The sequence below is a fragment of the Opisthorchis viverrini genome, assembly GCF_000715545.1.
Source record: "Opisthorchis viverrini unplaced genomic scaffold opera_v5_94, whole genome shotgun sequence".
Taxonomy (NCBI): domain Eukaryota; kingdom Metazoa; phylum Platyhelminthes; class Trematoda; order Opisthorchiida; family Opisthorchiidae; genus Opisthorchis; species Opisthorchis viverrini.
Window position 1 is genome coordinate 1301298 of NW_008751751.1, and position 22780 is coordinate 1324077.

The 22780-nt window shown below is 44.9% G+C and overlaps 2 protein-coding genes across 2 annotated transcripts in view; one reads left to right on the top strand and one right to left on the bottom strand.

Moving 5' to 3' along the window:
• Positions 1-1055, bottom strand: part of T265_05207 (hypothetical protein) — a gene marked incomplete at both ends in the record, with an annotated part of 6728 nt that extends 5673 nt beyond the window's left edge. Inside the window, one exon of the mRNA XM_009170151.1 lies at positions 932-1055. Coding sequence (XP_009168415.1) covers positions 932-1055 — 124 coding nt within the window. The remainder of the gene's footprint in view (positions 1-931) is intronic.
• T265_05208 (hypothetical protein) lies at positions 758-22445 on the top strand (the record flags this gene model as incomplete). The annotated part of the gene is made up of 9 exons (XM_009170152.1): positions 758-796; positions 7277-7643; positions 7687-7856; positions 7896-8081; positions 8120-8355; positions 14688-14783; positions 19854-19955; positions 19996-20176; positions 22062-22445. 9 exons carry the CDS (start codon positions 758-760, stop codon positions 22155-22157), a joined length of 1473 nt encoding a protein of 490 aa, XP_009168416.1.
• Positions 22446-22780: the final 335 nt, after the last annotated feature.

Consider the following 22780-nt stretch of genomic DNA (forward strand, 5'->3'; position numbering starts at 1 on the left):
TGGATTAGTACTATGGATGGAAAGATTCCTGTTCCGCGCTGAGGACTTGAAGAACGGCGCTTCGCCATTTTTTGCCTGAGCCTTGTAGGTGAACGGAGCTGACCGACGGAACTTTTATGCCCCTTTTTGGATTAGTACTCGCCATGGAAAGATTCCTGTTCCGCGCTGAGGACTTGAAGAACGGCGCTTCGCCATTTTTTGCCTGAGCCTTGTAGGTGAACGGAAGCTGCTGACCGACAGCAACAAACGGACCTGGAAATTTGAGCCAAAGCCTGGATCCCGCGCATCAATCCGTGGATCAGTGAACCAAACCTCTCCATGAAACACACCACCACTTTCACTGGGACATCATGGATGGTTATCGGCAGCCATTAAAACATTAATTCCATGCCCACAGTGGATATTGAGTACGTTTAAACAAATTCTAACAAAACTTCGGTCGGATAGGGAAATTTTAGGTGCTCGATTAATACCATCAAATGTTTAAACCTTATGTTAAAATCTCCCTTTGCAAACCCCGGTCGTCTACGGATCGGCCCTGCATTCAGCTCGGCCACCATTTTCGGACATTCCCCCCATTGAGATTTCAGCCAATGAGCATGAGGATGACGGCACAACAAAAGTGATGGCCATGACCAGACATGAGACGCATTGACCAATCAGTGGCCGAAGTCCCGCTTGGTCGAAGTCCGTGTTCGGTCGCACACTTCTTACACCTCCGTCCTCAACCCTTGTCGGCTTTATCTGTTTCGCTACAATGAGCATCCTTCAAAAGATAGCTGAAATTGAAGCTGAGGTAAGCTCATTTTGCTAACTAGACATTTAAGTGTATGATTATCCTTGAGTTTTTTCAAGCCTAACCGACTTGCGCCGGTCGTGCACGCCTTTTACGATATCCGATAAAGCGGCTTGTTTCTTAATCTCGACTCACTTGACTGTCGATGAGTCTTCCTGTCGCACTGTGTTTTTGCGCGCTGATGCATGTATTGGCCAAATGTGACATCTCGCCATGGCAAGCGTAATTTCACGGCAGGTTCACCACGGATGGGATCCATCCGTGTTTATGGCGGGCCGTGGCTGTCCCGTTATCGCAAGAGTCACCTCTTTAGAAAAGGTGACTAGTGTTCATAATCCGTTTCGGCAATACGGTGCAAATATAGACGAAACTCTGGTCTCGTACGGATTGATGTGGGGGGCGTGACTGGACCGTTCGCAGGTAATCACTTACATTGTCCGTATTGCTCTGGGGTTTGATATGTCGCGCGGTGACCTCGTGGTCACCAGTGTATCGCAAGCTATCTTATTTTTGGACACGTATTTCACGTATTTCACTCGACGTTCAAGGCGTTATCGCAAGGCTAGCCTTGAGTTAGGAGCTCCTAACTCACACACTGTTACATATAGCGTAAAATATATTTCGGAAAAGTATGTGGTCTAACTTAGGCCTAAATCGACTGGACCAGCGGAGGCAGGAAGCTCTAAATGAAGTATTATCAGAAAGCGATGTAGCAGAGAAACTCAACTGACCGTTGGACCGACTTGGAGAGAGGTTGACAATCCGTGCCCACTTAAACGGCGCGGACAGCCATCGACACAGATCGATTGCGTTGAACAGTGCCTTCTTAGGTAAGAAAGGAGCGTACGCAGTTGTGCCTTGGGGCTCAGTACGCAGAAGTGGTCCCAATTTTGGATGGATTCCAGTATGCAGAACGAACGACCTGGAGAGCAACGTGAAACTGCTGATTGCAGCTGTTCGCTCATTAGCGTTCGCCGACTGACGCGATGGTCTTAGTTGGATGTTACATCTACTTATAACCCAATTTAACCATAGAATAAATTGGAACTTACGTGCACCGATTTCCGAGAAAGATGACTGCATAGCCCGGGTGCGCAGTAAGTAACATCCTGATATAGACGAGTCTGTACATCGCGTAGCTCCTCTGGAGGGTTGCATCAGAATCAGTAGCCATCGGGAAGATTAAGCGGCTAGCCGGTAGACGAGAACCGGGATGCTCATTGTCCGGTGATTCCATTATGGATCAAAGGCGGATCCGACTAGGTGGTTATACACCTGACAGGTGGGGCGTGTGAAGCACCTGCAAGTGCGATTTTTCCATATATGTGTTCCTACTGGGTTGTTTTTGGTTTCTTGACTATACGTCCCGGCCCAATAACATTTAGAAGGTGCGTAGCCTGACGGTCGAATAACGGGCAGACTATCAGAGATGTTTTACATGGGTTACGTGTGTTCTGATACCAGTTTGGTCAATAGGTAGTGGTCTAGCTAATTGTCTCCTGGTCCTCCAGGTTTGGTATCAAACCACGTGTAGTGAATTGTTCCCCGTAATTTGGAGTATGATAATCTTGCACCACTCACCACCACCGTTTGTGAAAGATTTTTTTGCCAAAAACTTCTAGGACCCTCATCATTCTCATGCCCAGGTATGGGCGTCCAAGCACTAACTCAGCGGCGTTCAACTATGAAATACAAAACTGCCAATTCCTCAACCCCAAGCGACTTCACGTCACACCGGCTGCCGCTTGCTAACATCACCATACAATAAAAAAAATAATCGTCTGTCTGTGACATCCTTTCACTGCCTAGCTACCATACCATCCGAGGGAAGCACGACATCTGAGACTCCGATAAATTGCGCAAGCCTAGACATGTGAAATCTAGATGCCCGGGTTGGTTTCCAACCACGGAGCCTCCGATCGTCATCATCATCATTGTCAGCTGTAATAACAGCGTACTTACCGTTCAGTGGTTGTAGCTGCCACAGTTTCGTTCACCGATGATTCGGGGAGGTGGGTTAGGTAGCTGCGCATTGGAGGCGGGAGCTGATAAATTAGTGCAGAATACAACACTGTAGGTGAACTGTTAAGTTAGGGTTCGGGAAGGGAGCTATGCATTGAAGGCAATAGCTTGGATGCATGAGTGCCATTGAGGACGCGACTGGGCCATGTCCGATCAGTAAGTTCGCGCCTAGACCACAGATATCCCATGTACGCATGCACTTTCGTTCGGGTCTCCAGAGCTCATGGTAGTGGATATGAAGGAATAGAGGAGGTTTATAAGAGCATTTAAAAAAGAACTGAAACGGGAAATAAAACAAAAGGACAGCGGGTTAATGGTCCAGAGTGAAAGATTAGATAGGACACCGCCATTGTCTGCGTGACATAATCGTGTTGGGGAGTACATTCAAACATTGATATGGTGTGTCCTTGGTATATGCATCAGTCTCCAAGTAAAAGTTATCTATTAAATAGACACTAAGAGCCCTGAGTGCATTCATTGGTGAAACTAACTCGCCTGTCTCGAGGGAAGGATACCCGGGTTATGAAGGAAATACTTCAGAGCCAGTTCGCCCGGCCGTCTGCTACCGTTTAACAAGACTTCTGGCCTGCAACAGAACATCGGACAATAAACCTGGAAGCTCCAGCGGCATTGGTCATATGCCCTTCAGTCCCTGCTTTAATCGAACTCCACTCCTTTTGTTCAGAACTGGAATTGAAATCCTCAGACAGTGATTGTATCAATTGTTTTCTTGGAGGTCATCTCAGTCAACTTGGGCGAGTTGATAATTGCTGTGTACCAGACCGGCGGCGGCCTGATTACATCCATGCACGTGGCGTTTCCGCGTTTGCCTTCTTTCCGCATTGTGTGCGTGTGAAGCATGTGCTCTCTACCATGTAACTATTGAGTGTTGTGTCACATGCTCAGACAGGGAACCAATTTTTGGCAACCAGTACAATCTGTGATGCTGTTGCCTGTCCGGTGCTATTTCTAGCGCAGCAACTGGACTCATCGTATCGTTGCTTTGCATTTATTGTACGTCGTTTCATTACAACTGGATTCTTACTTTACGACACGACAACAACTCTCCTCGCAGAATGCGCATTTTTGTTGTGAAAATCACTGAAATTCGGCTTTCCTTCTGTTGTGGCAAGACTCTCCGCGTCATACAATAACCTTGCGAGGAGATATGTCGAGAAACGGCCACTTAAATCATGTCCGGGATGATCACATCTTTAACCAAGGGTTAGACCAGCGGCATACCCATAGAACGCTTACAATGTTAGTGTTTATTGACTTCAAGGGCGTGTCTGATTTACTTTACTAGTCTGTCCTAAACACCCTCGTGGACCAAAGTCTGCTCATTGACCCTAATTTCATGTTTCCTTTTTACACACTCTGTGGGCGTACGAGAATGTATAGAGGGCTCTCCAAAGGCTTCCATACAAGCAATACATTCAAACATTGATATGGTGTGTCCTTGGTATATGCATCAGTCTCCAAGTAAAAGTTATCTATTAAATAGACACTAAGAGCCCTGAGTGCATTCATTGGTGAAACTAACTCGCCTGTCTCGAGGGAAGGATACCCGGGTTATGAAGGAAATACTTCAGAGCCAGTTCGCCCGGCCGTCTGCTACCGTTTAACAAGACTTCTGGCCTGCAACAGAACATCGGACAATAAACCTGGAAGCTCCAGCGGCATTGGTCATATGCCCTTCAGTCCCTGCTTTAATCGAACTCCACTCCTTTTGTTCAGAACTGGAATTGAAATCCTCAGACAGTGATTGTATCAATTGTTTTCTTGGAGGTCATCTCAGTCAACTTGGGCGAGTTGATAATTGCTGTGTACCAGACCGGCGGCGGCCTGATTACATCCATGCACGTGGCGTTTCCGCGTTTGCCTTCTTTCCGCATTGTGTGCGTGTGAAGCATGTGCTCTCTACCATGTAACTATTGAGTGTTGTGTCACATGCTCAGACAGGGAACCAATTTTTGGCAACCAGTACAATCTGTGATGCTGTTGCCTGTCCGGTGCTATTTCTAGCGCAGCAACTGGACTCATCGTATCGTTGCTTTGCATTTATTGTACGTCGTTTCATTACAACTGGATTCTTACTTTACGACACGACAACAACTCTCCTCGCAGAATGCGCATTTTTGTTGTGAAAATCACTGAAATTCGGCTTTCCTTCTGTTGTGGCAAGACTCTCCGCGTCATACAATAACCTTGCGAGGAGATATGTCGAGAAACGGCCACTTAAATCATGTCCGGGATGATCACATCTTTAACCAAGGGTTAGACCAGCGGCATACCCATAGAACGCTTACAATGTTAGTGTTTATTGACTTCAAGGGCGTGTCTGATTTACTTTACTAGTCTGTCCTAAACACCCTCGTGGACCAAAGTCTGCTCATTGACCCTAATTTCATGTTTCCTTTTTACACACTCTGTGGGCGTACGAGAATGTATAGAGGGCTCTCCAAAGGCTTCCATACAAGCAAAAGTGACTATTTTTTCCTTCTATATCAATTTACTAGTTGATGGAGATGCCTCAAACGACTGGGTCCCCAGATTTCCATCACTCAAATCGCTGAAGACGAGAGTTTTGTCATCCTGAGGTATGCCTATGAGAAGTTTTCACTTTCAGAAACAAGGAAGAACACCTGACCAGAGTCATCCCATCTTTCGGCATGTACTTCGTATCCCCAAAGCATGAAATTATGTATGACGTACAATGTTTGAATACTCCACGGAGAGGCAATGAACGTCGGGGAGCGATTTGCATCCTAAATTGCACTAGTTTTGGTGGTAGTGGTGCAAATATAGAAAGTCATATATTTGTCAGTAAGGTCTTGAAATCTTTTGGGATTTTATCTTGCAAGCAAAGTCCACTTATGATTAAAAGCCTGGAAGTTACTTACAGGAATTTCGTTAGCACTCGAGACTATCATCACTGTATATATGTAGAATCTCTGCGAGGAGATTTGAACTCGACATCCTCATCAGTATACAGATGCCCTCAATACTTTCTACATTATTTGGACACTAGTGGCTTATCATTACTGTGGTTACCTTGCGGTTAGGGTACAGTGCCACCATTTTCGACACGTAGTTCGCGCATTGTCGTCTGGTATTGACTGGATCTTCAAGTTATCAAGTTTCAGATGAAAGTCATACGAATAGTGATTTTCCTCAGGGTGTATTTCTTATGGCCCATATGTATTGAGGAGAATTTGATTTGTGTTGCCGATAAACGTCACTTGAAATGTTAAGAAGGCGTATGTTTGAATGCTAATTGTCGTGTGCATCATGATGGGCCGAAATAGCTTATCGGTTAGGGTTTAAACATTGACCGGGAAGTTATTGGCTCAAACCCAACCCCGGTTTTTCGATTCCTGCTTTTCATGCTTGGACTAGTTGGCACTTATTCGGCTCTCGCATATCCTTCCAATTGTACGGCACCGGGAAGGTACTTTATCTGGACCACTTTTTTGTGTATTTTTATCTTACTACAATTAGGGCTATATTGTGTTCTTGCGAGACTTGGTCCCTGCGGGAAGAGGTCCTAAGGCTTCTTCTGGTCCATGGATAATTTCGATAGGCCAATCCCAACGCAGTGATGGTGTGAGTCCGCCTATATCATATGACCGTAGCCGATCCTGTTGGCAAGCATAGTGTCACTTCCCAGCTGGTCGAATTAGCTAGAGTTTGCCTGTCGTTGTATGCTGGCCTGTTCTGGTAAAGTTCGCGGAACATGCTGAGCCAGTCCTTTTGCTGTCTTCTTAATCCAATGAGCTTGAGATGGCTCACTGGTTAGGGCGCAAACTTACTGACCGGAAGGCCCTTGGTTTGAACTGCTCCATGTCGACCGCTACTGTCTAAGCTTTGGAAATGACAGTGTCTCAGTACTGGCGCCTGGCAACAGGGCACCGGAAGGGTGTTATAGTTGAACGATTGTTATTATTTTCCTATTCCAACATGGTACGCAAGTGTGTTCATTTCGTTGATGCTTGAAGACAGCACCTTGTTATTGATCTTTTCCCCGAGGATAATACTTCGCACCAAGTACTTCATCTTTTCTTTCTGTCCCCAGTGGTGCTTAGTATCAGTGCGTTGCCATTAAATGGTGATGATGATAAATGTTTGGTGGCGAGAGTGATTGTAGACCAGAGCTGTGCCTCCTTCATTCTCTTCACCTTTGTCCAGGCTAGTTAGCACTGCTGTACAACACCTAAGCCTCGGTCCTTCCGATTCTTGTCAAGACTTAACAATAGGTTAGACGTGTCCTCTCGATCAATGGCGGACCGGCTTCGTATCCTACTCTGCACTAAAATGCTACCAATTGCATATTCTATTAGATTTCAAAGATGGAGAGTTTGGAAATCTTTCCTTTGTTTTATGTAGATCTTTTACTTGTTCAAGTGCACATGCATATCAATCCAATCGATCCTCATTTTTTTCCCCGGCCAAATGCAGATGGCTAAGACACAAAAGAATAAGAACACAATGGGTCATCTTGGCCTATTGAAAGCTCGTCTGGCGAAACTCCGTCGCGAGTTAATTGAGCCTAAAGGAGGTGGCAGTGCAGGTGGTGAGGGATTCGATGTCGCAAAAACCGGAGATGCTCGTATCGGGTTCGTTGGTTTTCCTTCCGTGGGGAAATCCACGCTTCTTTGTAATTTGGCTGGTGTATACTCCGAGGTTGCCGCCTACGAATTCACCACACTCACAACTGTTCCAGGTGTCATTCGATATAAAGGTGCCAAAATTCAGCTGCTTGATCTACCTGGTATCATCGAAGGGGCGAAGGACGGTAAAGGACGAGGCAAGCAAGTCATCGCTGGTAAGTCTTCCTAGCTCCTTTTCATTCATTGCTTATTGTGAAGTGGCTCGCACCTGTACTCTCATTTTGATGGTCCTGGATGTACTGAAACCCCTCCACCATAAGAGACTACTGGAGCACGAACTAGAGGGCTTTGGGATTCGTCTCAATAAAGAACCACCCAATATCACCGTGAAAAAGAAGGACAAGGGTGGTCTAAATTTCCAGGCATTGGTAAGTTTGCTTCGTGTTCAGTCTGTTGTTGATTTCCAGGTCCCGCAATCTGAACTGGACCGTGATACAGTTAAAACCATATTGGCTGAGTACAAAATGCACAATGCAGATGTGCTTCTCCGTTGCGATGCAACAGCAGAGGACTTGATTGACGTGATCGAAGGTAATCGAATATACATTCCCTGCATATATGTGCTGAACAAGATTGATCAGATTTCGATCGAAGTAAGAACTATCCTGTATAAATTTTGACCACCAGGTAGGAATTAGACATTATTTGTCGGATTCCACACTGTGTACCGATATCAGCCCACCACAAATGGAACTTTGACGACCTTTTGGAAATGATGTGGGACTATCTGAATTTGATTCGAATTTATACGAAACCCAAAGGACAGTTACCAGATTACAGTGCTCCCGTGATCCTGCGTTCTTTGTCTCACACAGTGGAAGATTTTTGTAATAAACTCCATCGGTCAATTATAAAGGAGTTTAAGTAGTGAGTTGTGGTCGAATCCGTTTACCTGTTCGTATATCACGAGCTTCTGTTATATCTTGATATTACTCTTGATAGTAGACCGTCTTTCTTTGTAAAAAGAAGCTTTTATTTCAGGGTACAAGCTGTGCTGTTCTCCATTAGAACTGTCATCATACCTCATGCCTACGCATTTGTTTACCCTCAGTGCCCTAGATCTTGAGCCCATCCAAAATAAATAGTTGAAGGTGTTGTACACGCTCATATTACTTGAGGTAGTGTTCTCCTGTACGAAGCACCACCGTAGGAGGATATCAAACTGTCATCGATGGTTGACTAACCAAATCTGACCGTGCTTACCGTTCTATATTTGGTTATCGAATTTTCAGTTGCATTGAACTGATTTTTTTCAGGATACTCTGAAACTCAACTCCGGCCGCACCAGGTGCTCTAGCTGACACCGCTGTTCACGTGATAAGTTTGTGTAAGCATCAGTATCGTCGTTGTCAGCAACACCATTGTTGAAGTGCCAGTGTCTCACTGCCTGCGTAAAAGTTGTTGGGTATGCCAACTGGGTCATTACAACCGAATCGCTACCGCATACGTAACAAAAAAGTTAAACAGAAGGTTTGTTTTAGTTTCACAACTTTTTTTATTGGGAAGTCGTCAATTATTGAGTTATAGCACGTTACCTAACCATGCTTTGTCTTCTGTACCTTAATTACAAATTTCATACAGTTCTGTAACATGGTTCAAACCGTTACTGTGATAGCGTCGATTAAGGCAAGTCAGACCAAGTTAAGAGGGGTTGATTACCATTGTGTGATAAATTTTCCAGGAAGGAAACGGCGGGTCATTTTTTTACAGGCACACTGTCAGTGTGCAACTGGACTCTGATCCTGCCGTCTTGCGGACCTGGTTGTCACTTCGCTTTACCGAGAGCATCTCCGTTAATCGATTTCGCTAAGTTTTAGTAGCTCAAGAGTATCGAGCTGATCGGGTTAGAAAACTACTAAAAACGCAAAGTCATGCGCGTCATGAAGGTTGCTTTGAGGTTAAATGGAAGCGGGTTGAGGAAGCTATATTCTCAGCTTCCAGAACTGTTTATCCAGTCCATCTGACTCGACTCAATGAACACTGGATATCTTCAGGATCAGCAGATCTTATTACTGTCAGAAAGACCGTACCAACATTTGGCGACTGTGGTGGTACACACAGCCCCCTTAAACATTGGATAATCAGGAGCTTGAAGAATGACAGAGAACGCTGGTGGATTTCGAAGGCCCAGGATATGGAGAAGGCTTTCGCTGCAGGCAACAGCCGCGCCCTGTTTCAACTGATCCAGTCGACGGGTCAAAGGAAGACAGGTCTCACTGAAACTATATGAAAAGGACTGAACGGCTATTCGCTCCCTCCGTCGTCGTCCTGAGCGATGGGATGAGCACTTCAAAGAATAATTTACCTGGTATCCTTCAACACAACCGCTGAAATAACTTTGACACCAACCCGCCATCAGCAATTGAAATCCAGGGTGAGATATCCATCCTGAAGCGTGACAAGGCAGCTGGCCCGGATGGTCTGCATCCCACACTATTCAAAAGGTCCTGTTGAACAGTCTGACGACCATACCGCAGAAGGTTTGGAAGGAAAACAGAATACCAGTGAAATGGAGTTCCTCGACCGTCATCCCAGCGTTCAAAAGGGCACAAGAACGTCATGTGAAAACCGTCGTGGTTTGCGCCTGGTACCTGTTGCATTCAAGTTTCCCTCTGGCATTACTGTGCGTAGTTTGATGGACTATCGGGAGAGGGATTCGTGAGAATCAAGCTGGGTTTCGCCCTGGCTGAGGATGCATCAACCGTATATTTACCTTATGACAAATTCTTGAACAGCGCCAATCCTTCAGACGTCCTACGTTAGTCGTCTCTCTTGATCTGAAGGCTACTTTTGGCTCCGTCAATGGTCATAAACTTTGGCGGTGTCTCGCGATCAAAGGCATCCTTTCCAGATTTATATCCTTTATCAGGACACTGTATGCGAACTCCTGTGGACGGGTAAGAGTGTACGGCAAGTTTTCGCCTGAGTTCACAACGTCCACTGGCGTACGACAACTTTGTTATTGTTTTACTGCTTGAGATCTCCCTGCTTGCCTCCGAAACCTCGGGGGTGGGAATGTTCCCGGGGTGTTCAATCGTAGACACTGAGTATGCAGAAGATATTACTCTTATTGGTTCAGATCTTTCCAAAATGCATACGACTCTAAGTGTCCTAAATAACTCTGAGGCATGTTTTGACATGCGCTTCGCATCTGCAAAGTGTAAAGTGCTACTGCAAGACCGGGTTGGACCAAACCCAAACTTCATGCTTATAGACGAGCCAATCGATGTGGCAGATACATTTGTTCACCTAGGCAGCTGTGTAAGTTCCGGTGGACTGTCTGGAGATGAAATTATTTCTCGAATCGGAAAGGCCAGGGGAGCTTTTCCAACCTCCGATACGTAGAGAGTCGTATTTCTATCAAAAGATAAATGGTCCTTGTATATTGACCCGAGAAACAGAAGCAACTAGACTAGCGCATCGTTGATGGTTTGCTACCCTTTTTAGATTTGACGGGTTCGTATTGTCGTCACAGTTTGGTCTAGCGAGTAAAATCTGACGTAGGTGGTGGGATTACTCATTTTTTGTATGTTTTGCTGTGACATTGTACTTCCAATTAATGGAATTTATTTTGTGGCGAGGGCTTGTTTCTCTGGCAGGACACCGCTTGGCTTGGTGTGTGGCCTTTGCTTCAGTACCGGAATGAGCATTGCTTGCGTATCCAAGCTGAGATATTGACCCAGCAGATCACCGGTCAGCTGCTTTTTAGGTGAATACGCTCTTGTGACCTTGTTTCAGCGGCTAAAAATTGCATCTTGATGGCCGCCTCGAAGGCTTGTATTTGAAAGAGGTGGGCTCAGTTACCAAAGTACTGGTTGGCTGAATTTGCGAGCTGTGTACGGCCTAAGTGCCGTTCTCTACTTGTTGTAAAGTACACCTTTTGTGTATCTTTGATGACACTCAGTTATCCGGTCACATACATGAAATAACTCGCTTACTGGCGTGGTTGGGAAATCCAGTCAAGACTGCAGTGGACCTACCCTACAATGTCTCAAGTAAATTTGCGAGGGAAGGTTTCCTTTTACTTCAGTTTGCCGATCTTCAAAATATCAAGGCTTTTTTCCCCATCAGCAAGACTACGTCAAAGATCGCTGTCGGATGATACTGCGGAATATATGCGAAGCCCGACCTTTGTAGGCGGACGTTCTAGGGGGTTGTTCAGTGACAAATTCTGTTTAGAGAATCGGTGGGTTTATCGCTGGTTAACGTTCCGCTCTTTTACGCAGTTTCCTTCGGCGAAATTACTAGGTTACCAGGTCGGTTTGGCTTTGAAGCGGACGATGAACCAATCCACGGGGTTTCTTCTAGACTACCAGGCTGAATCATCAATGTGTATTTGTAGACAGCTATTGTTGCACAATTGACCAGTGAGCATTCTACCGATCTTTTGCCAAACTTTACCGAGACCATGTTCAAATGCCTGGCAAACTATCGAAAATTCGTTTTGAAAATGCAGTCTATAGACATCTATTCCTAACGAAGCAATGATACAAGCGAATTTGAGGGGTACTGTATTTATCGAGGCTTCACTACCCCCTATACCCTGAAGGGCGTCCGACCCATCCTGTTCGTTCGTATCGTTAAAAATTGAGTGGTTTTCCAACTACTAATTCTTCGTTAGTACCGCGTCGCTGAAACATTTTTGCATGTTGGACGGACCAGACGTCAGCCTAATGGGTCGTCAGTTATTGCGGAAGTTTACTGCATCTTAGGTTGCCGTAAACGTTCAAGACACCGATGCATCTAGGTGGGAGTTTGGGATTACACTGATATATATAATCAATCCTTTTTGAGTCACCAGTCGTGTTGTTTGTGGTATAGATTTCCCCTGTGAGGTTGGTAATGATGGCGAGACGTAAAAGTGCTTGACACATCCTCAAGGCAAGCAGATGTTGATACGCTTGTTAAAGTGAGAACTCCGGCCACCAGGCAAATTTGTGTACTTGTGTGGAAGTAAGTAAACAAAGGGTGTTTATTCAGCTACACCGTTAACAAAAACACGCGGTCGGTGAGTACAACCCGATTGGTTCGTCTTGGACAGGGACTGCGGATGCGCGTCAGCACGTGGTTCGCTATGGTTGAGTGTATACATATTGTATTCTGGTCTACCTAATGGGTGAGTCCGTTGCTTAAGCACGGTAAGTGAAAAATGCCACAGAAGGTGGTGTTAGAAAGTGGGATTTTTATTTTTTTTACCGTCTGATAATACCCACTAAAGAGAGGTTCTGGCACGTCACAGGTGGTAACTCTTTGGCTAACGGTGGAACAACTGGAGAAGGTGCCTTGGAACCACCAATTATTCATTTAGACTAATTAGTCTGTACTATAGGAACAAATGCAACTACATTTGATCGTTGATGGATCCAGTTCACCCTAAAGCCTACTTACCCCAGGCTGTCAGTAGGGATTCTCGCACCGTATGTGCCTCGTGGCACTGTGCAATGTGATTTAATAAGTAATGGACATTCACGAATATCATATGATCACCATTATCCGAGCACACCACTTGTCGCTTTCCCGTATAGTGAATTCAACTCCCCCGGCATCCACAGGCAGGTCCATTGATTGGAATGAGCATTGGAGGGAACGTTAGAAGGCAAGCAATCGGAAAAGTCACGAAATTTCGAGGGAATTTCGTGACCGTTAAGGGAGTAAATCATTTTCAAGCGAACGCGAAGATTCTATGGGACCATCCGGTCGTTCTAGTCTAAAGGCGAAGGCCTACTGACAGGAAGGCTTGAACTTGACCCCGGCTTTTCAATGGTCTAGATTTGTTCAACCTGCCACTGATTTCTGCCCCTGACGTGCAGCCGTCCTCGTATTTCGATTGGCGCCTCGATTCCCGCAGGATCATGTCAAGAATTCCATAAGGATGCCTTCTGAGAAATACCGAGACATTAACATGAGAATATATGAAGTTACCCATTAAAGCCATGCTCAAATTAACTAAAAAAACTGATATCACTGCTCAAACTATACATGACAGCATTTCGGGATGAGAACGGTTCTAAGAATGTTGTCCGCTGTCTGTTCTGCTTTGTTCGTGGTCATCAGACGGGAGTAGCAGGGTCGCCTGCGCGATGTTCTATCGGATAGATTTGCACCGCCGAATAAAATCCTACTTAGGTATTGATTACACTCCCGGACAGAACCATCAATATCTTAGAACAATATATGTGTTATCTGTTGTTTCTGGCTGCAATAGTTCTATTCACTCATTTTGTTGGAAATGTGGGTAGAGCTACGCTTTGGGGTGATGGCTAGCAACCTTGGGCTGTAAAACCGATAGTGATAGAGTGGTGTTATGAGAATGGGAATCAGGATGGGGAGCTACGCATTGTGGATAATGGTTTGGGTGCATGGGCGCTATGGGCTCCGTGACTGGTGTGTTAGTGTGTCATGTCTCGAGGTACTCTCCCGAGGAGACGATAGTTTCCGACGCTTGTTGTGGCTGTCACGTTTCTTTGCCAACCAACCCTTCCTTGGCGCGCTCCCACTCAACGCACGGTTGAACGAGAAGGGTTGTTCGCTCAGTTGGCAGTCCAAGGCCATGAGGATCCCAGCATAGTCTGTAGCGTACAGTCAACCCAGTCCGCTTGAGGACCTTTTTCCTTCGAAAGCCGTTCTAAATACCTTACGATTGCTGCCTTGATGTTCCCAACAGTTCTAAGAAATGCGGTGCGCTGAATCGCTGGAAACCTTTTATCACTTCGATCCAAGCGTTGTAAATCTGTAATACTGGTCTTCACTTTTCCCATTCGTAGAACGATTCTAGACCAGAGGGAAAAACAGGTCGATTGGTTTATCTGTGGGCACAGTAGGCGAACCGTTTGCTTTCTGGGTGTTAACGGCATGCCAAGATTCTCGGACATAGACTGGGTGAATTGAAAAGGTCCCCTGGTTCATCCCTACCACATACATAGTTTTAGGGCTCCTCGGGTTATGCACCGCGCTTGAATTTCAGGATTTACTGGTATTGAAGTGAGATGCACTAAGTCATGAGTATTCATCAGTATTCGGGAATTAAGTATTTTTCCCATTAATATCACTTATCTCTGTCGAGTCAAATTCGTCCCGTCACCGATTTACTTGGAGTGTTTCCTATTATCTGGACTGTCACTTTGGTAGGCGCTATACCATAGCAGCATTTGTGTTGTGTCACTCAATGAAGCATGGTGTTTCACCGTTTTCCAAAACAGTGCCTATGTATGGGGAGCCTCTGTGAAACACCAGCCACAACGTGTGGGCAAGGACCATGTTCTGCTTGATGAGGATGTTGTACAAATTGTAAAGAAGTGAGTGATTTTGTACTTCTGTCGTATTGATATGAACACTTTTAACTTTTGATGACATGTTTCCTCGTCACGTACGCATGGGTTTTAATGTCCAGCTTTCTTTTTCCTCTCTTTTTAGAATCTGAATCGATTGGTTTCTTATTTTCGTCCCGAACACTTCCGATGCACGTCAGCGCGCTTGTATTGGAGGTTATCCTTTTAATACACAAATGGTTCCTTCGCTGCACTCATTCTTCCACTGTCGCCCATCGGGTAGTGTCTGTGTTGTGAAAACTTTTTATGGCCTCTACAAACTGTTTTGCATTTTGTTTTCAATTTACAACCATAGGTCCAATGCAGCAGTTCTCTACCAGTGATGGTTATTTGGGACTGTGGACTGGTCGTTGGTGTACACCACAATAGTTCATCATCTTAATTGATCGTAGTTTACCGGTCGACACTGGTGTTTATCGGCTTCCCGATCATATTGAAACGTGACCCATTGACAAGGGGAAAGAAGTGCGAATGCTGGATAACGCTTCAGGTACTAAGATACCTGATACTGAGCCTGGCGTCACCTCAGGGAAAGCCGACATTAACTAGACAACTTTCCCATGGGGTCTTCTATAAATAAAGGCTTAGCGCACAAATAAACTAGCTAAGTAGCTAGTCTAAGCGTAGCATTTAGAGTGTGAATGTTTCGTTCCCATTCAATACTTATCCACAATATTCAGTGGAGATCTCGTCCCCTAAGTGCAGCCAATGCTGAAAAGCTGAGAAGCACTGTACAACTGTTCATCCTCATTAGGAATAATCAGCAGTGCGCATCTTACGAAACTCTAGGGAATTTTGAGCCATCGACATCCCGATTGGCAGCCGGTCACTTAACCGTTCGGCCATGAGTGTCATCAGTGTTGTGATTAGCTCGCATCCAAATAGGGTATTGTGTCACTTGTACTTTGACCATGGAATCCACATCACGTACTCACATATTGAATGGTTGCGCGGGTGATGAATTTTCAGACGGAACTTTCATTCGTTTTGTGAACTGTTCTTCCTCTGAGCTACGTGTAGTTCCACCAAAACTAACTACGGCGATTACTGATCATCTGCAAGCTAGGGGATGATGCAATCGGGAGAGCTGAACGTCAGAAACTACCTCTATATATTTTGAACGACCTTGGAGAGGAGCATTTGCCGCGGCAGTAGTGACAAAATGAGGACAGAGGTGCTACGTCTCGTCAGGGTTATGCGATTGGAGGTTATCAGTTAAGGTAGAGTAAGACGAGAATGGCCTCAACCTGGCGGAGTATCAAAATATAAAGAATGCGAGTCCTGCCCCGTCTCTGGCGACAACACTCTAGGTAGGAACGAATTCGGGCTTCTTATGCCGAAAGACGTAGTGTCAGGCACTCTATGTTACGAACTGAACGGTACGATCGACGACTATGCTGCGAGAAAATGAGCACGCAAATCCCAAGCTATGGCGCAAGCCCAACCAATCCTAGCGCAGAGCGAAGAGCGGACCTTCAGAGGAGAGCTTTCACTTCCTCAACCAAAGACAGTACAGCTGGAGCAACCTCTATATATTTTGAACGACCTTGGAGAATGATAAATGCGGTAGCACAAAAAATGCAACTCACCAGCTGGAGAGGCGCGGTCTTTTTGGAAACGTGCAAGATAGATGAAGTGGCGCAAAAATTCACATTTTTTGGAAAATAACTTTGGCAGTAATTCAACAACAAGCGGTTTTTTGGGATAATGGCATCCACAACATTTTCGAACTGGAAGAAAAATCGAAATTAGTAGCGTTTTCGCAAATGAATTTGCACATGAAGACCAGCACAGGTTACAAGAAAACGCTCGTCGAAGATAAATTCGGTCGAGATTCAGAGAGCTGCAAGTCAGACAGAGCAAAACAATGTTAGTAAAACGGACGTTCAAGATGTGAGTGGTCTATGTGCGGACTTCGCAAGTCCGTGTTGCAGCCGGATGATGAACGATATTGTCAGGAAGTGCACAGATGCTTACAATAACAAACGAGACTTCCCTGTGGAGCGAAAATATACTACTGAATAAATCCTATCCTTCAGATGATATGGCGCATTCTTGCAGGAAGCCTGTCCAGATACGTATGAATCACATGATTCCTAAAGAGGCTGTCGGTGCGGCCCATCAAGTTAGGGTACAAGCCGTACGTAGGAGGTTTAGTGCGAAGGTCAGCATGTCAATCTAGGGAAGAGGCTTGGAAGATACCTACTGGTGCCAACAGCAAATGACCGTTCATGTGTTACGTACGCTAGCAGATCACACATGAAGTGGTTGCGACTGACTACGTATTGGTGAGAATATTATCTTCGAGATTCCATGGAACCATTTATACAAAAAGTGATTTACAAAATTAGGTAAACTGAAGTGACAGGGATGGATCGGCACTTGTTCTTCTTAGATAGTGGGTCGTGATTTCGAGTTCGATTTACGTGTGATGTTTTTTCCATTTTAATGGAAAAAGTACCTGTTTTGAATCATGGAAAATACAACAGAAAGTGCCAGATTTATTGCCACAGAGTCACACGCATGACTGAGCGACTAAGTTACTCTCATCAGATCTCTACGAATTTGCCAGGAGGAGAAAACATGGAGAGATACATGTGTATTAAGATCACTAGGTTACTAAGCTCTGTTTCAACTAATAGACAGAAGTAATTAATATTGGGCGGGATGGCAACTTTAATAACTCATTGTCAACGTTCAGCTAGGGGTTTGGGGCTCCCGGATAATGATGGGCAGCTGCCGTGCCGTGTGATTGACATAGGATGCTTCACCGGTACACCTAAAGAAATAGGTAACAACTGAGGAGGTCAGCATTGGCAACCTGACTCCTTGGGCCCCATGCAGTGAGGACATCTTGAGTATGTACTATAGACTAGCAGCATTGAATTTTCCCATGGCGTACCCTGACTAGTTCTTCCTCATCGGGAACTTCTGAGCTTATTTGCTGGAAACCGCACAGGGATGACTGAGTTGTTATGTTCTGATGAAGGTGGTTGCATTCAAGTTTTGGCGGTAGTACCATCCAACCTACGAATCTGCGCTGGTATCGAAACGGGTCCGTCTTATTCAACACCCGTCTGAAACGAACACCTCGCGAGGTAACATTAGTTGCTTGTTCCATACATGGTAACCAACAGGTTATTTTCACAACACACCTGGTTTTATAGCCTCAGAGCTGTCTGGGTCTGATGAAAATAACATCGTCTGGTTTCTCTTTATTCTCCAGTTATCCAAAGACCAGTTGGACGTCAGACATTCGGTCTTATTTATCAGAAAGACGGGCGCCAATTTAGTTCCGTTTTCACATCCGACGCAGACGTATTCCTCATATACTACTTCATTGGCACACGACTTGAAAGATACTCATGGGAATAAGTGTCTAACGAGTTCGATCAGATTTGCTCATTGACAGATACGTATTGTTCTATTGAGTGAAGTCACTTCCCCCCTTTAAGGTTTGTTATGAATACGACGTTCACTTTTCACACTTTGAGAGTCGTGTTTTTCTAGCCCACGCGCGGCAGGAAACGAATCATCAGGTAATTATATTCCCCATCAGTCTAGTGCTTCCAGGTGACATACTGTAATTATTGTTTGTTCATTTGGGGTGGGAGAGATTTGGACAAACCTATCAGGTTTGGCAAATGCCAGGCTCTACAATTACACTTCGCAAATGAAAATATGAAAAGGTGATGCCAGATAATTTTGTATATGTCCTCTTCACTAAAATCCTCTGTTGGTAGTAATTGTATGACAATGAAAAACGGTGCGGTAAGCCGGAAGCTGATTCAATACTGCACCGCTTGACCCGTGAGCAACAGCATCACGTGAGCCAGCATCACTAGTGACTCCCTTGTATGATTTCCACCATGGGCCGGGCTTTCGTATCGTCATCTGGGGTGATGGGAGATGGGTATTTAGTAAATCTAAAGTGGAAACCAAAGTTCACAAAATCCAAACTAGTGGACAACGTATGAGCAGAGGGTTGAACCTAACGAGGAGCGCAAACGCCGCCTCACATTGCACTTAAGTGCTCTTAATCCGTGTCCGATTCTCTACATCCACGTCTGATAAATCGGTATCCGAAGACTACCGGGCACCACTAGTGACGTCAATGTAAGGACGTCAGTTTGATGAGAGTAAAAGCGTCTCAGTTTGAGACGAAGTCCCAGATGCGAATTCAAACAATGTTTAGTAGAAGTAATTGAAAATTAGTCCATCTGTTAGGGAGAGGGGTGCTAACAAGATGGTTAATCTATACTTTCAGTAGTGATTGATACAGGTGGAGTTCTTTTGTTTACTTTTAAGTAGTTGGGGGTAATCAGGTGATAAAATTTTTTCACACAATAAAATCTAATCATACACTCTTATTCAGGCAACTGCTTTGCGAAATTTATGTCAACTTGTTAGAATGTATGGAAACTGAACCGTTGCTTTCTATGTGTGGGAGTACAGTTACATCAGTGAGTATACGGATCGGTTGAGAATAGCCGGGATCTTTCACCACCGAACATTTTATAAGACTGCCGACTGGCAACGAGTATTGCTTCACTAATCTGTTACCATTTAATTCATTTATCCTTTTCCCGTCCTCACCGTGTTTACAAGTGTGTTTTTTCTCTGTGTTACTTTGTTGTCAGCTTACTCTTCGTAGGTTACTGCTCTATGGCTGATATTCCATCCGATTTCATTTCGGTTGTCTACTTTTACCCGTTTTTTCCTAAAATGAACACTGTCGATTCACATCACCTGGTGTGGCATTAGATTGGTATTTGACTGAAATTTCTCAAAGCTTGATTGGATGCTTCCTCGAGAGGACTGAGATTGAATTCGACAGACAAGTCGTTTGTCTACTTGTCACGTTAACCGAGGTAATCTATAGGGGGACTCTGCAATGGACGATTCACGGAACTGTCCTCTTAGAAACACTACTTTGGTGTGGGACAAGCACCTGCCCACCGCTCAAGCACACGCTCTACTTCAACTAAGTTTCCTACCTTTTTCCCATCACTTACGTTCTTTTGTGTTTCATTCCAGGTTCTCTTTCAAAATTACGTTGCCTTTTGTCCATCTGGCCAGCAGCAATTCGGAACACGTACTCTACCCGGAGCATTCAGACTACTTGATAGGTTGGGTTTTGTGACTGCTTTTTCTGTTTCTTTCTGACTCTTACGCTCAGTATGAGCAAAATTCTCAACAAGGAACAACGGCAACAATGTTGGGCAGCCCGTGACGCCTATTGGGAGTGTGTTATCGTCAGCACAGCACAGACTGGGAGAGAGAGTTTGGATGATGTGGCAGTGCAAAAACGGTGTTCGAGACAGAGGGCAGAATATGAGGCAAAATGTCCAAAGACTTGGGTGAGAAAATACTTATTCTATTGCATTTTACTGGTGTTTGTTTGAATCAGCATTTGGTGCACAATGGTTCTGCGGCCATCCAAACTGACGTACTCTGTGACTCATGGTGTTCTCCTGTAATAAATGTCTAACCACAATAATACTCCCAAAAGGTGATTCTGTAACGGCACCCTGTGGCCTCATTGGCGTAGGAATCACTCTGTGTATGGCAGCCAAAACACCCTGCTTGACAGAATTTCTGTGAGCAGTTGGACGTGCGCAATAAGACTGTCATATCACAGTGGACAACCAGAAACCAAATGCACTTAGTTTGTTCATCGGATGTCCATGTGCCCGACCAAATACAGCCGCCGGACGGTCGAAGGTAAATATTACGGAGACCTTTTCAGCCATTCCAGGCACAGCCTTCGTAAAGGCGCATCTGCCTACCTCAACGTAGGCAGTACGGTGCAGTACGAAACATCCCAAAACTGCGGTCGGTCCGCGGTTTAAAGTTCGTCCGAGTGAAGTAATCTTCGAAGGATGTGTCGAGAGTATCAAAGTACTGGTACTGTGATCCGGTCGAAATTATTGTTCCTCTATTTGTGCGACAACAAGCTGTCTTCCAAGCAATATACTGTGCAATCCCGTTTGTTTGACTAGATTATTCAAATGAACTACTAACTAAACCGACACCCTCACCAGAGAAGTGTGAGGGAGATTGACTGCATCTAATATGTTTATTGGCGCCAAACCCTTAGAATGCGAGTTGCTTTATTTGTGTTCATTATGTGCGCTCGCATAAGCTTATGGACTTACTCATGACGTCCACGTGGGTAAAGCTGTCGGACTTGTCGTTCAAGCCGAAATTGCTGCTGTTTGCTAAGATTGTTGATGACTTTGTTGAACCGTGTTCTCCTAGATGCAAGAGCAGCTGGGAGAGTTGAAAGGCCCGTCTGCCGGAGTATCTTGAACTGAACTGGCGCTTGCTCACATCACAGCCTCATGATACGACAGTTCATCTGAGAAGTCGTCACTCGAGGAGTCAGTCAACACGTGACCACTTGATGTGGTTTCTAAACGTGATACATCGTCTTTTAGTGAGAACTCATCGACTGTTCAACCACTGGCCAGAAGGTCGCGAGTTCGAAACTCTGGGTTTCTTGAGCTGCACACTGTTGACAATTTCCAGTAGGAGCGAAACAGCTGCAGGTTGTTTCTCGTTTTTTTTTTAGCATAATTAGCTTCAACTAAAGGACACAATATCGATTGAAAGTCGTCTATCCCACTGGTACCATTGGCAGGCTGACTTACATTCCGGTGCTTTTAATCAATGCGTAAGTCACAAGGTGCGCGATGCGTGTGCATGTAGCGATGTTTATGCGTTCTTCAGGGGTTTACTGGAGTTGACTTTGACTAAGAACCTTAACTACCGGCAATAGCTCGCTGAAACGAAACTTTGGTAGGCCACTTATTGCTAATTCTTGCTTCCACTTACAGGAAAAACTGATTTGGTCAAAATTTAGAGGAAGTGTACAATGTACGAAAGGACGGATAAGAATGGGTGCGGTTTATTCAAGTTACTTTGGCGTAATGTGGACTAGCGTCCTTGATTTATGATTTGTCACTGCACTTCAGGGCTGAGGTTTTTGGGTTGTAGCACTGTTTAGCATTCACACCGGCTTTTGGGACGAAAAGCACTGCTGGAATTTGACACATCGCATGCAGTTTCGTCGTTTTCGCACTGTCGATTCTTCCGCTGAACTGAGTGCGATCGGTTCTGCATTGTTCCGTTTCTCAGTTCTTTTTCTTAATGTCCCCTCTCTAGGTCGTCTCTTCCAGTTGCTTGGTTTGTCACTTTCTCTCACACACTAACGTTTCCTTTTCTATTATCACTTATTTTTAGATTGAATTCTTCGATAAAAAACGGGATTTCGAACTGTTCAAAGCGAAGAAATTCGAGGAGCAACTGAAATCCAAAGCCAGCAGTGTGAAAAAATAGGAGTGTTCGCACTTCCAGCCTGTTCGCTCCATTTCTTTCAGTCCCCATTCCGTGACCAATCTTTTGCCTCATTCGTTTGCGTGAGTTGTAGATAAAATAGCTGTTTGTAAAAGTTTACTTTTCACCGTCAGCTTTTGATGCTTTGTCAGCCTACTTGAACAGTCGAATCCATGAAACAAATCATGCAGTAAACCGGGATTGCTCAATCAAATAATTTTTTCTTCGGTGGTTTCTTCATACCTTGCGCAAACTGATGACTCTCCGTATGAAGGGCTGCCAGTTGGTCACTAGTCCTTGCAAAGTGGCTGGTTTCCCCTAGATTTGTGATTGACCACATGCGAACGGTACAGTGACGCATCAAAAGGCACTTTGATCATAACCCTCATAATGTGGAGAGAAGTCCGGGATGATGTTATTATCACAGCAGTTGGGACATGTCCACTTAGTCTGCTATGAATGAATGCAACAATTAATTCCACGCATGTGCAGTGCTTTTTTACGTAATGAGGAAGTTATTGATTTACCTTGATTTACCTTAGGAAACCCATTATGCAAACTGTTTGAGACTACTGTTAATGCCTTTAAAAGAGACTATGTAATTACATGTGATTCCCTTCATTGAC